This window comes from Oncorhynchus clarkii, chromosome 24, assembly GCF_045791955.1.
Source record: "Oncorhynchus clarkii lewisi isolate Uvic-CL-2024 chromosome 24, UVic_Ocla_1.0, whole genome shotgun sequence".
Classification (NCBI taxonomy): domain Eukaryota; kingdom Metazoa; phylum Chordata; class Actinopteri; order Salmoniformes; family Salmonidae; genus Oncorhynchus; species Oncorhynchus clarkii.
In genome coordinates this window covers 43,639,138-43,651,303 of record NC_092170.1, presented here as the reverse complement: position 1 = coordinate 43,651,303, position 12,166 = coordinate 43,639,138, and the positions used below count along the sequence as shown (strand labels likewise).

At 47.0% G+C, this 12,166-nt stretch overlaps 1 protein-coding gene across 1 annotated transcript; it reads left to right on the top strand.

Moving 5' to 3' along the window:
* The first annotated feature begins 941 nt into the window (after positions 1 to 941).
* LOC139383121 (UDP-GlcNAc:betaGal beta-1,3-N-acetylglucosaminyltransferase 2, like) lies at positions 942 to 11,369 on the top strand. Its single transcript, XM_071127441.1, has 2 exons — positions 942 to 1,159; positions 9,878 to 11,369. The coding sequence occupies exon 2, from the start codon at positions 10,056 to 10,058 to the stop codon at positions 11,367 to 11,369; it is 1,314 nt and encodes a 437-aa protein (XP_070983542.1). The 5' UTR covers positions 942 to 1,159; positions 9,878 to 10,055.
* The last annotated feature ends 797 nt before the right edge of the window (positions 11,370 to 12,166 follow it).

The following is a 12,166-nucleotide window of genomic DNA, read 5'->3' as shown; positions in this document are numbered from 1 at the left end:
TGAGAGAGCAAGAGCGGCAGATCGAGGAAGTCGAGGACAGTCTGTATCCGTAGGCTACCTGCATATCAGAGGGGGCTGGTGGGAGGAGCTATAGGAGGACGGCCTCATTGTAATGGTTGGAATGGATTTAAGTGAAACGTATCAAACATGTGGAAACCACGCCTTCCACCCCGTTCCATTTATTACATTTTAGCCATTACAATGATCCTGTGTAAATGGTGTGAAATGACTAGCTAGTTAGCGGTGGTGCGCGCTAAATAGCTTTTCAATCGGTGACGTCACCTGCTCTGAGACCTTGAAGTAGTGGTTCCCCTTGCTTTGCAAGGGCCGCGGCTTTTGTGGAGCGATGGGTAACGATCCTTCGAGGGTGGCTGTTGTCGATGTGTGCAGAGGGTCCCTGGTTCGAGCCCAGGTAGGGGGGGGGGGTCGAGGAGAGGGACGGAAGCTATACTGTTACACCTGTCCTCCTATAGCTCATCCCACCAGCCTCCATTGCTGGTTATTCAATATGGGAATTTCAATTGCATACTCCTGGAGTCCTCTCTCCTCAACCAATTGGATGAGAAAGACAGAGGTCTGCCCCTCTGACCTGTTCCTCAAATGGTTTTTGAGGAGGTGGGGAGGAGAGAGGACCAGAGGAGTATGCAATTGAGATTCTTTCAGTGTGATAGGCAGTTGTTTGGACATGTTAATTAATGTTGCCACCCTGCCCAGTAGGATCCCACACAGGCAGAAGGCAGCGCCATAGAGGTAGATAGAGGACTCATATTTACATCTGTGCTGCTATAGCATCTGTGACAGCATGGGCAGCGCCATTGAGACTACAACACATAGGAATTCCCACCAACTTGACTACTTTAAAATGGCTGCAGCATGGTGAAAGCCCTCAATGGCAGTGCCCATGGCAAAATAGCTTTTAGGCCACTAGAGGCCTCTATCATTCTCCATGGGCTGGTCGCAGCTCCTGTGCCTGTGTGAGCTTGCCGGAAAATATGCTGTTGCCACTCCTTGAGATAATTATGGGAAGTCTTTTTTGCTTATCAGTCCTGCGGTTGATCACATGCAGCCTACAAAACGTTTTTGACACCGTAGGGACATGATCGTCTGATTCATCAGCCGACACTGAAAAGGAAGGAACTGGAGGAAAAGTTCACGTACCGTAAGTAACGTTTTTTTTCCCCCCCACCTTTCTGTGAATTGTAACCGTTGTATACTAATTATGTTATAAAAATATTGCATTTGAACTATGACTAAACACATTCATCGCCAGAAACATCATTATAATGAAGTTGGAGCTACTAAACAATTTCAATCCATCTACCCCCCATATAATTATTTTAATTCTAACACATTTAATTCGAGGTTACAAAGACGGATTCGTCTACGATTGGTCGCTCGGGCAAACTGACATTATTATTCACAGTCCAATATACTTTTCTTTTAGAAACGTCACCGAGAGTCACTTATTTCAGTGCACGGGTCCCTAGTTTACACAGCTACATGTACAGAGATGTAGACATGAACCATTGTTTCACTGTTAGGTCATTAGCCAACTTTTGACACATTTAAACGAGGTTATTGTCGGTAGGGCTTTGATTGGTGCAATGCAGCTATTTTATTTCGGTACTCCCCTTGGAAATAATATTTGTTGTTAAATGATTAACCCAACCACATGACTAAGTGTAACAGTATAACTTTAGACCGTCCCCTCGCCCATAAGACTCTTACCTTGTAACTGCTTTACCTACAAATTGATTCGTTGGTCAGGCGACCTTTCCCACGTCTCACTCTGCCTGGCAGTGGTACCTGTTGTATCTGTTGTATCTGTGTTGGCAGTGGCACCTGTTGTATCTGTGTTGGCAGTGGCAGCTGTTGTATCTGTGTTGGCAGTGGTACCTGTTGTATCTGTTGTATCTGTGTTGGCAGTGGCAGCTGTTGTATCTGTGTTGGAGGTGGCACCTGTTGTATCTGTTGTATCTGTGTTGGAGGTGGCACCTGTTGTATCTGTTGTATCTGTGTTGGCAGTGGCACCTGTTGTATCTGTGTTGGCAGTGAGTTAGTTTGATCTGTGTCGTTATATATCTGCCTGGCAGTGGCACCTGTTGTGTCTGTGTTGGCAGTGGCACCTGTTGTATCTGTGTTGGCAGTGGCACCTGTTGTATCTGTGTTGGCAGTGAGTTAGTTTGATCCGTGTCGTTATACATCTGCCTGGCGGTGGGTTAGTTATTTTTAATCTTATATGGATGCTGTACAACTATTATAATCCACATTTTCCATTTCAATCTTTTTAATCTGGGCAAGTGGATGGTGCCTTTTCCTTAACAACAGTCAAGGTATTACTCCTCCCTCCTCTCCCTCTTCTCCTCTCTCACAATAACAATACACTACCCCCCCCCTCCCTCCTTATCTTCTCCCCCCCCTCCTCCCTCCTCTCCCTCCTTCTCCTCTCTCACAATAACAAACACTACCCCTCCCTCCTTCTCCTCTCCCTCCTTCTCCTCTCCCTCCTTCTCCTCTCCCTCCTTCTCCTCTCCCTCCTCCTCCTCTCCCTCCTTCTCCTCTCTCACAATAACAAACACAAGGTCCTGGTTGTGTCCCAAACCCTGGTCAAAAGTAGTGTATTAAATAGGGTGCCGTGTAGGGAACAGGGTGCCATGTAGTGCATTCATGTAGGGAATAGGGTGCCGTGTAGGATGGAAAAGCCTCTGTTCTCTAGGTGTTGACTCTAGCGGGCCCCTCAGGAATGAGAACTGTTGATTACTCTGCCTGTAGGAGTTCCTAATGAATCACAGGTGAGGTGAGTGTAGAGCACACAAGGTGCAGTCCTCTCTAGATATTCCAACTGTTCAACCACCTTTTTAATTACATGAATACGTTCTTGACATTTACAGTGTATTTTGAAAAGTATTCAGATCCTTTACTTTTTCCACATTTTATGTTAGTCTTAATCTAAAATTTATTAAATTGTTTTTCTCCCCTCATCAATCTACACACAATACCTCATAATGACAAAGCATTTTTTTTTTAATATCATATTTACATAAGTATTCAGACCCTTTACTCAGTACTTTGTTGAAGCACCTTTGGCAGCGATTACAGCCTCAAGTCTTCTTGGGTATGACGCTACAAACTTGGAACACCTGTATTTGGGGAGTTTCTCCCATTATTCTCTGCAGATCCTCTCAAGCTCTGTCAGGTTGGATGGGGAGTGTCGCTGCACAGCTATTTTTTAGGTCTCTCTAGAGATGTTTGATTGGATTCAAGTCCGGGCTCTGGCTGGGCCAATCAAGACATTTAGAGACTTGTCCCGAAGCCACTCCTGCGTTGTCTAGGCTGTGTGCTTAGGGTCGTTGTCCTGTTGGAAGGTGAACATTCACCTCAGTCTGAGGTCCTGAGCGCTCTGGAGCACGTTTTCATCAAGGATCTCTCTGTACTTTGCTCCATTCATCTTTCCCTCGATCCCAACTAGTCTCCTAGTCCCTGCTGCTGAAAAACATGATGCTGCCACCTCCATGCTACACAATTGGGATGGTGCCAGGTTTCCTCTAGGTGTGGCATTCAGACCAAAAAGTATTGTTTCTTATGGTCTTTAGGTGCCTTTTGGCAAACTCCAAGCGGGCTGTTATGTGCCTTTTACTGAGGAGTGGCTTCCATCTGGCCCCTCTACTATAAGGGCCTGATTTGGTGGAGTGCTGCAGAGATGGCTGTCCTTCTGGAACGCTCTCCCATCTCCACAGAGGAACTCTGGCTCTCTGTCAGAGTGACCATCAGGTTCAAGTCCCTTCTCCTCTGATTGCTCAGTTTGGCCGGGTGGCCAGCTCTGGGAGGAGTCTTGGTGGTTCCATACTTCTTCCATTTAAGAATGATGGAGGCCACTGTGTTCAAATTGTATTCATCACATGTGCCGAATACAACGGGTGTAGTAGACCTTTAAGTTTAATGCTTACTTACGAGCCCCTAACCAACGATGCAGTTTGAAAAAATATGAATAAGAAATAAAAGTAACAAGTAATTAAAGAGCAGCAGAGAGAACAATTGCGAGACTATGTACCGGTACCCCTCTCTATAGAGAGGGCAACGATTAGTTGAGGTAATATGTACATGTAGGTAGAGTTATCTTTCCAGTCTCCTGAGGGCGAATAGGTTTTGCCGTGCCCTCTCCACGACTGTCTTGGTGTGCTTGGACCATGTTAGTTTGTTGGTGATGTGGACACCAAGGAACTTGAAGCTCTCAACCTACTCTACTGCAGCCCCGTCGATGAGAATGGGGGCGTGCTCGGTCGTCTTTTTCCTGTAGTCCACAATCATCTCCTTTGTCTTGATCACGTTGAGGGATAGGTTGTTGTCCTGGCACCACACGACCAGGTCTCTGACCTCCATATAGGCTGTCTCGTCATTGTCGGTGATCAGGCCTTCCATTGTCATCGGCAAACTTAATGATGGTGTTGGAGTCGTGCCTGGCCGTGCAGTCATGAGTGAACAGAGAGCACAGGAGGGGACTGAGCACGCACCCTTGAGGGGCCCCTGTGTTGGGGATCAGCGTGGCGGATGTGTTGTTGCCTACCCTTACCACCTGAGGGCGGCCCATCAAAGTCCAGGAACCAGTTGCAGAGGGGTGTGTTTAGTCCCAGGGTCCTTAGCTTATTGATGAGCTTTGAGGGCACTGGTGTTGAACTCTGAGCTGTAGTCGATGAATAGCATTCTCACATAGGTGTTCCTTTTGTCCAGCTGGGAAAGGGCAGTGTGGAGTGAAATAGAGATTGCATCATCTGTGGATCTGTTTGGGCGGTATGCAAATTGGAGTGGGTCCAGGGTTTCTGGGATGATAGTGTTGATGTGAGCCATGAATAGCTTTTCGAAGCGCTTCATGGCTACGGACATGAGTGCTACGGGTCGGTAGTCAATTAGGCAGGTTACCTTAGTGTTCTTGGTCACAGGCACTATGGTGGTCTGCTTAAAACATGTTGGTATTAGTCTCAGAGGTTGAAAATGTTAGTGAAGACACTTGCCATTTGGTCAGCGCATGCTCGCAGTACACGTCCTGGTAATCCGTCTGGCCCTGCGGCCTTGTGAATGTTGACCTGTTTAAAGGTCGTACTCACATCTGCCGCGGAGAGCGTGATCAGTCTTCCAGAACAGCTGGTGCTCTCATGCATGTTTCAGTGTTATTTGCCTCGAAGCAAGCATAGAAGTAGTTTAGCTCGTCTGGTAGTCTCACGTCACTGAGCAGCTTTCAGCTGTGCTTCCATTTGTAGTCTGTAATGATTTGCAAGCCCTACCACGAGTGTCAGATCTTGGGGACCTTCAATGCTGCAGAAATGTTTTTGTCCCATTCCCAAGATCTGTGCCTCGACGCAATCCTGTCTCGGAGCTCTACGGACTATTCCTTCCACCTCATGGGTTGTTTTTCTTCTCTGACATGTGGAACCTTTTTATATGGTCTGTGCCTTTCCAATCAATTGAATTTACCACAGGTGGACTCCAATCAAAGTTGTAGAAACATCTCAAAGATGATCAATGGAAACAGGATGAACCTGAGCTCATAGCAAAGTTGGTCTGAATACATTTCTGAAAACCTGTTTTTGCTTTTGTCATTATGGGCTTGATAGGTTTTAATTATTAGAGTAAGAACTCAACGCTTAAACGTTTACTATTACCGAAGGATCGAGCAGCTGAATCGAAAAAGACCACATTCACACACGCACTGATATTTAACCCTTTCTCCTATGCTGAGTCTCCTCCTACACATCTGAACAGCCAATGCATCTCTGTTGCTAGACATACCCTTAGTGATATCTGTTCTTCCTCGCTTCATCTGACCTGACCTCTCACCCCAAAGTGCTCATTCCTCCCCAACTCACGGCTGTCATGGTGACTGGTACCAGACTGTCTCTTCTCCTCCCAGAGGATCCCTGATGGTTTAACAATAAAATATCCTGACATAATGTAAATGTATTGTGTACAGTTGAAGTCTGAAGTTTACATACACTTAGGTTGGAGCCATTAAAACTAGTTTACATACACTTGGGTTGGAGTCATTAAAACTCGTTTACATACACTTAGGTTGGAGTCATTAAAACTCGTTTTTTCAACCACTCCACAAATGTCTTGTTAACAAACTATAGTTTTGGCAAGTCGGTTAGGACATCTACTTTGTGCATGACACAAGTAATTTTTCCAACAATTGTTTACAGACAGATTATTTCACTTATAATTCACTGTATCACAATTCCAGAAGTTTAAATTCACTAAGTTGACTGTACTTTTTTTTTTTTTTTTAAGCTTACAAAATTAGAGAAAATTATAGGCTAATTGACATAATTTGAGTCAATTGGAAGTGTATCTGTGGATGTATTTCAAGGCCTACCTTCAAACTCAGTGCCTCTTTGCTTGACATCATTGGGAATCAGCCAAGACCTCAGAAAATTAATTGTAGACCTCCACACATCTGGTTCATCCTTGGAAACAATTTCCAAACGCCTGAAGGTACCACGTTCATCTGTACAAACAATAGTACTCAAGTATAAACACCATGGGACCACGCAGCCGTCATACCGCTCAGGAAGGAGACGTGTTCTGTCTCCTAGAGATGAACGTACTTTGTTGTGAAAAGTGCAACTCAATCCCAGAACAACAGCAAAGGACCTTGTGAAGATGCTGGAGGAAACGGGTACAAAAGTATCTATATCCACAGTAAAACAAGTCCTATATCGACATAACCTGAAAGGCCGCTTCAGCAAGGAAGAAGCCACTGCTCCAAAACCGCCATTAAAAATCCAGACTACGGTTTGCAACTGCACATGGGGACAAAGATTGTATTTTTGGAGAAATGTCCTCTGGTCTGATGGAACAAAAATAGAACTGTTTGGCCATAATGACCATCGTTATGTTTGAAGGAAAAAGGGGGAGGCTTGCAAGCTGAAGAACACCATCCCAACCGCGAAGCACGGGGGAGGCAGCATCATGTTGTGGGGGTGCTTTGCTGCAGGAGGGACTGGTGGACTTCACTACCTCAATCCTATAGAACATTTGTGGGCAGAACTGAAAATGCGTGTGGGAGCAAGGAGGCCTACAAACCTGACTCAGTTACACCAGCTCTGTCAGGAGGAATGGGCCAAAATTCACCCAACATATTGTGGGAAGCTTGTGGAAGGCTACCCAGAATGTTTGACCCAAGTTAAACAATTTAAAGGCTATGCTACCAAATACTATTTGAGTGTGTGTAAACTTCTGACCCACTGGGAATGTGACGAAAGAAATAAAAGCTAAAAGAAATCATTCACTCTAATATTATTCTGACATTTCACATTTTTACAATCAAGTGGTCATCCTAACTGGCTTAAGACGGGGAATTTTAACTAGGACTAAATGTCTGAGTTTAAATGTATTTGGCTAAGGTGTATTTAAACTTCCGACTCCAACTGTACATTACTCCCTCTCCCTCAGTGACATGAATATGTATGTAAAGTATTATATACCCAGGGTCGTTACAGTATATTACATTCTCAGAACCCAACAGGGTATTTTGTCAATTTAATGATAGTGTATACATTTTAGAAATTAATGCTGTAATGTGGCAAAGGGAAGGGGCCTGAATACACTGTACATGTTGCCCTCTCCAGTGTGGCCTGAATACACTGTACATGTTGCCCTCTTTCCAGTGGCCTGTCCAGTGTGGCCTGAATACACTGTACATGTTGCCCTCTCTCCAGTGTGGTCTGAATACACTGTACATGTTGCCCTCTCTCCAGTGTGGCCTGAATACACTGTACATGTTGCCCTCTCTCCAGTGTGGCCTGAATACACTGTACATGTTGCCCTCTCTCCAGTGTGGCCTGAATACACTGTACATGTTGCCCTCTCTCCAGTGTGGCCTGAATACACTGTACATGTTGCCCTCTCTCCAGTGTGGCCTGAATACACTGTACATGTTGCCCTCTCTCCAGTGTGGCCTGAATACACTGTACATGTTGCCCTCTCTCCAGTGTGGCCTGAATACACTGTACATGTTGCCCTCTCTCCAGTGGCCTGTCTAGTGTGGCCTGAATACACTGTACATGTTGCCCTCTCTCCAGTGTGGCCTGAATACACTGTACATGTTGCCCTCTCTCCAGTGGCCTGTCCAGTGTGGCCTGAATACACTGTACATGTTGCCCTCTCTCCAGTGGCCTGAATACACTGTACATGTTGCCCTCTCTCCAGTGTGGCCTGAATACACTGTACATGTTGCCCTCTCTCCAGTGTGGCCTGAATACACTGTACATGTTGCCCTCTCTCCAGTGTGGCCTGAATACACTGTACATGTTGCCCTCTCTCCAGTGGCCTGTCTAGTGTGGCCTGAATACACTGTACATGTTGCCCTCTCTCCAGTGTGGCCTGAATACACTGTACATGTTGCCCTCTCTCCAGTGGCCTGTCCAGTGTGGCCTGAATACACTGTACATGTTGCCCTCTCTCCAGTGGCCTGAATACACTGTACATGTTGCCCTCTCTCCAGTGTGGCCTGAATACACTGTACATGTTGCCCTCTCTCCAGTGTGGCCTGAATACACTGTACATGTTGCCCTCTCTCCAGTGTGGCCTGAATACACTGTACATGTTGCCCTCTCTCCAGTGTGGCCTGAATACACTGTACATGTTGCCCTCTCTCCAGTGGCCTGTCTAGTGTGGCCTGAATACACTGTACATGTTGCCCTCTCTCCATTGTGGCCTGAATACACTGTACATGTTGCCCTCTCTCCATTGTGGCCTGAATACACTGTACATGTTGCCCTCTCTCCAGTGTAGCCTGAATACACTGTACATGTTGCCCTCTCTCCAGTGTAGCCTGAATACACTGTACATGTTGCCCTCTCTCCAGTGTGGCCTGAATACACTGTACATGTTGCCCTCTCTCCAGTGTAGCCTGAATACACTGTACATGTTGCCCTCTCTCCAGTGGCCTGTCCAGTGTGGCCTGAATACACTGTACATGTTGCCCTCTCTCCAGTGTAGCCTGAATACACTGTACATGTTGCCCTCTCTCCAGTGTGGCCTGAATACACTGTACATGTTGCCCTCTCTCCAGTGTAGCCTGAATACACTGTACATGTTGCCCTCTCTCCAGTGGCCTGTCCAGTGTGGCCTGAATACACTGTACATGTTGCCCTCTCTCCAGTGTAGCCTGAATACACTGTACATGTTGCCCTCTCTCCAGTGTAGCCTGAATACACTGTACATGTTGCCCTCTCTCCAGTGGCCTGTCCAGTGTGGCCTGAATACACTGTACATGTTGCCCTCTCTCCAGTGTAGCTTGCTGGTTACATTTTGAAATGGAATTGGAATCTCCTACACAAATAACATTGTATTGGTACAATTCTACTTCCCTGTCCAGTTTGATCTCCCACCTATTTCAGTTAAAGTATTACTCCGGAATTGACAAGCCTCATCTTAGACCTCATCTATTATCCTCATGTTCAACACTGTTTCTGGGTTATGTTGGATTTGTTTTTAGTCTTTATCAGCACACAGCAGTTGTTCTTTCTCTCGTGACACATTTAGACCACAGTATAAACCACAGGAAAACCTCTACACTCTCCATTTGACTGCTCCATTTGACTACTTCCTGCTCGACTTTTAGTTTCTGCAAATCAGCCAACTCGTTTAGTTTTCCTTTGTGTCCACCACTTGCCCTTTGACAGAAGTCATTGTAGCAAGCTAAGGCTTCGGGACATCGTACTGAGACTAGCCTATAGCCAAACAGAGGGATAGAAGACTTAAAAGACAATTTGATGGCAGATAGTTTGGATTCTTTACTAAGCTGTGAAAGACAAGTGCCTTTACAACTAGACAAAATGAACACTGACTTTTAAAAGATTGTTTTCTTTCTCGTCACCAGGCAAACACAAGACAACAGGCGCTGAAGAATCAAACTGAAGGATCACAAACAGGATTGTCTGGAATATCTGGATGGTTCTATTCCTAGAACCCTGCCTCCATTCTAGAATCCTGCCTCATTCTAGAACCCTCCCACTCCCATGCTGTACTGCAGGTGAACCCCATCCAGGACCCAGAGGATGAGACGTATCAAGGCCCTCGTCGTCATGGCCTTCCTGTGCAGCCTCTGCCTCATCTTCTTGTACTCCTCACTCAACCTCCATCTGGCCCACAGACACAGAGCTCTACTGGAAGTCTCAGCCAACCCCAGGTCCGAGATCAGCTTTGAAACACTGTCCACCAAGCCGGTCCCAAATTACCTCAGACTGACCCTTACCAAGGACAGTACAAAAAGTGTCCCTATTCAGGTCACTGTTACACCTACTCCTGATCTCCACCAATCTGCTGTCTTTGCTGCCCTCAAGAAGGCTATACCTCAGAACACAGCCTATTGGAACCGTGTTTTTTACTCTGGCATCAGACGACTGGACAAGGGGGGGAACTCAACAAGACCGGAGGCACTGGACTGGTCCCATTGCCGACACGACTCCGAGCAGCTGCGGACAAACATTCATGACTTTACTTCCTATCCAGAACTCCACCAGGACTTCCTGCTTGGGATGGAGTGTAGAAACCCTCCTATCCTGATTGACCAACCAGAGAAGTGCACCTCGGAAGACGGCGAAACCTTCCTCCTCCTCGCCATCAAGTCGACCCCGAGGAACTTTGAGCAGAGACAGGCGGTACGGGAGACGTGGGGGCGAGAAGCGCTGTATGGAGGAGGGGTCAGAGTTCGTACAGTGTTCCTGCTGGGATCCTCGTCATTGGACGAGCCCGACCTGAGCCAGCTACTGGTGCTTGAGGCGCGTCACCACGGCGACCTCCTCCAATGGGACTTCCACGACTCGTTCTTCAACCTCACGCTAAAGGAGCAGGTGTTCTACAGGTGGGTCCTGAGCCGCTGTCCTAAAGTCTCCTTTGTCTTTAAAGGGGACGACGACGTCTTCGCCAACACGGAGGCCATACTGGGCTACCTGCAGTCCCTGGAGCCTAACAAGAACTCAACGCTCTACCTGGGCCAGATCATCTCCACTGCTAGTCCCCTCCGCGACTCTAAGAGCAAGTACTACATCCCCCCGACCTTCTACGACGGGCCTTACCCTGCGTACGCCGGGGGAGGAGGCTACCTCTTCTCGGGGTCGTTGATCCGACCGCTTTACGGCGTCTCCAAGTTCCTCCCTTTCTACCCCATTGACGACGTTTACTCTGGGATGTGCTTCAACGCACTGGGGATACTTCCAGAGGCACACGATGGCTTCCAGACGTTTGACATTCGTGAGCAGGACCGGGAGAACCCGTGCGTCCATAAGGATCTGCTGCTGGTGCACCGGCGGAGCCCGCGGCAGATCATTAGACTGTGGCGGAGCATACACAACCCCGTGCTCATATGTTGAGCCTCGGTGGTAGATGTTGACCCCTCACCACTGACACAGGGTCAGATATTAAATAACCAATTTCCTCAATTCATATGCTGAACTATGGTTGGTTGCACGTTTTTTGGGAACGCTCAATAAATTCCCAGAAATCCTGGTTGGAGGGTCCCTGGATTGCCTGCATATTCCTTCCTGATTGTGGGAATCTGCCAACCGGGATTTGGGAAAACCAGGGAATTTTGTGAAATTTTGCAACCTGATTTTTTTTGTTGTTTTGTTTTTGTTTGTTGCAGCTGACCACACAAGCCCTGTTCATATGCTGAATGGTCTGATTGAGACATATCTTTCCACCCCCTAATGGTTTAAGATCTGATCTGAGGGCCACCTCTTTCCACCCCCTAATGGTTTAAGATCTGATCTGAGGGCCACCTCTTTCCACCCCCTAATGGTTTAAGATCTGACCTGAGGGCCACCTCTTTCCACCCCCTAATGGTTTAAGATCTGACCTGAGGGCCACCTCTTTCCACCCCCTAATGGTTTAAGATCTGACCTGAGGGCCACCTCTTTCCACCCCCTAATGGTTTAAGATCTGACCTGAGGGCCACCTCTTTCCACCCCCTAATGGTTTAAGATCTGATCTGAGGGCCACCTCTTTCCACCCCCTAATGGTTTAAGATCTGATCTGAGGGCCACCTCTTTCCACCCCCTAATGGTTTAAGATCTGATCTGAGGGCCACCTCTTTCCACCCCCTAATGGTTTAAGATCTGATCTGAGGGCCACCTCTTTCCACCCCCTAATGGTTTAAGATCTGATCTGA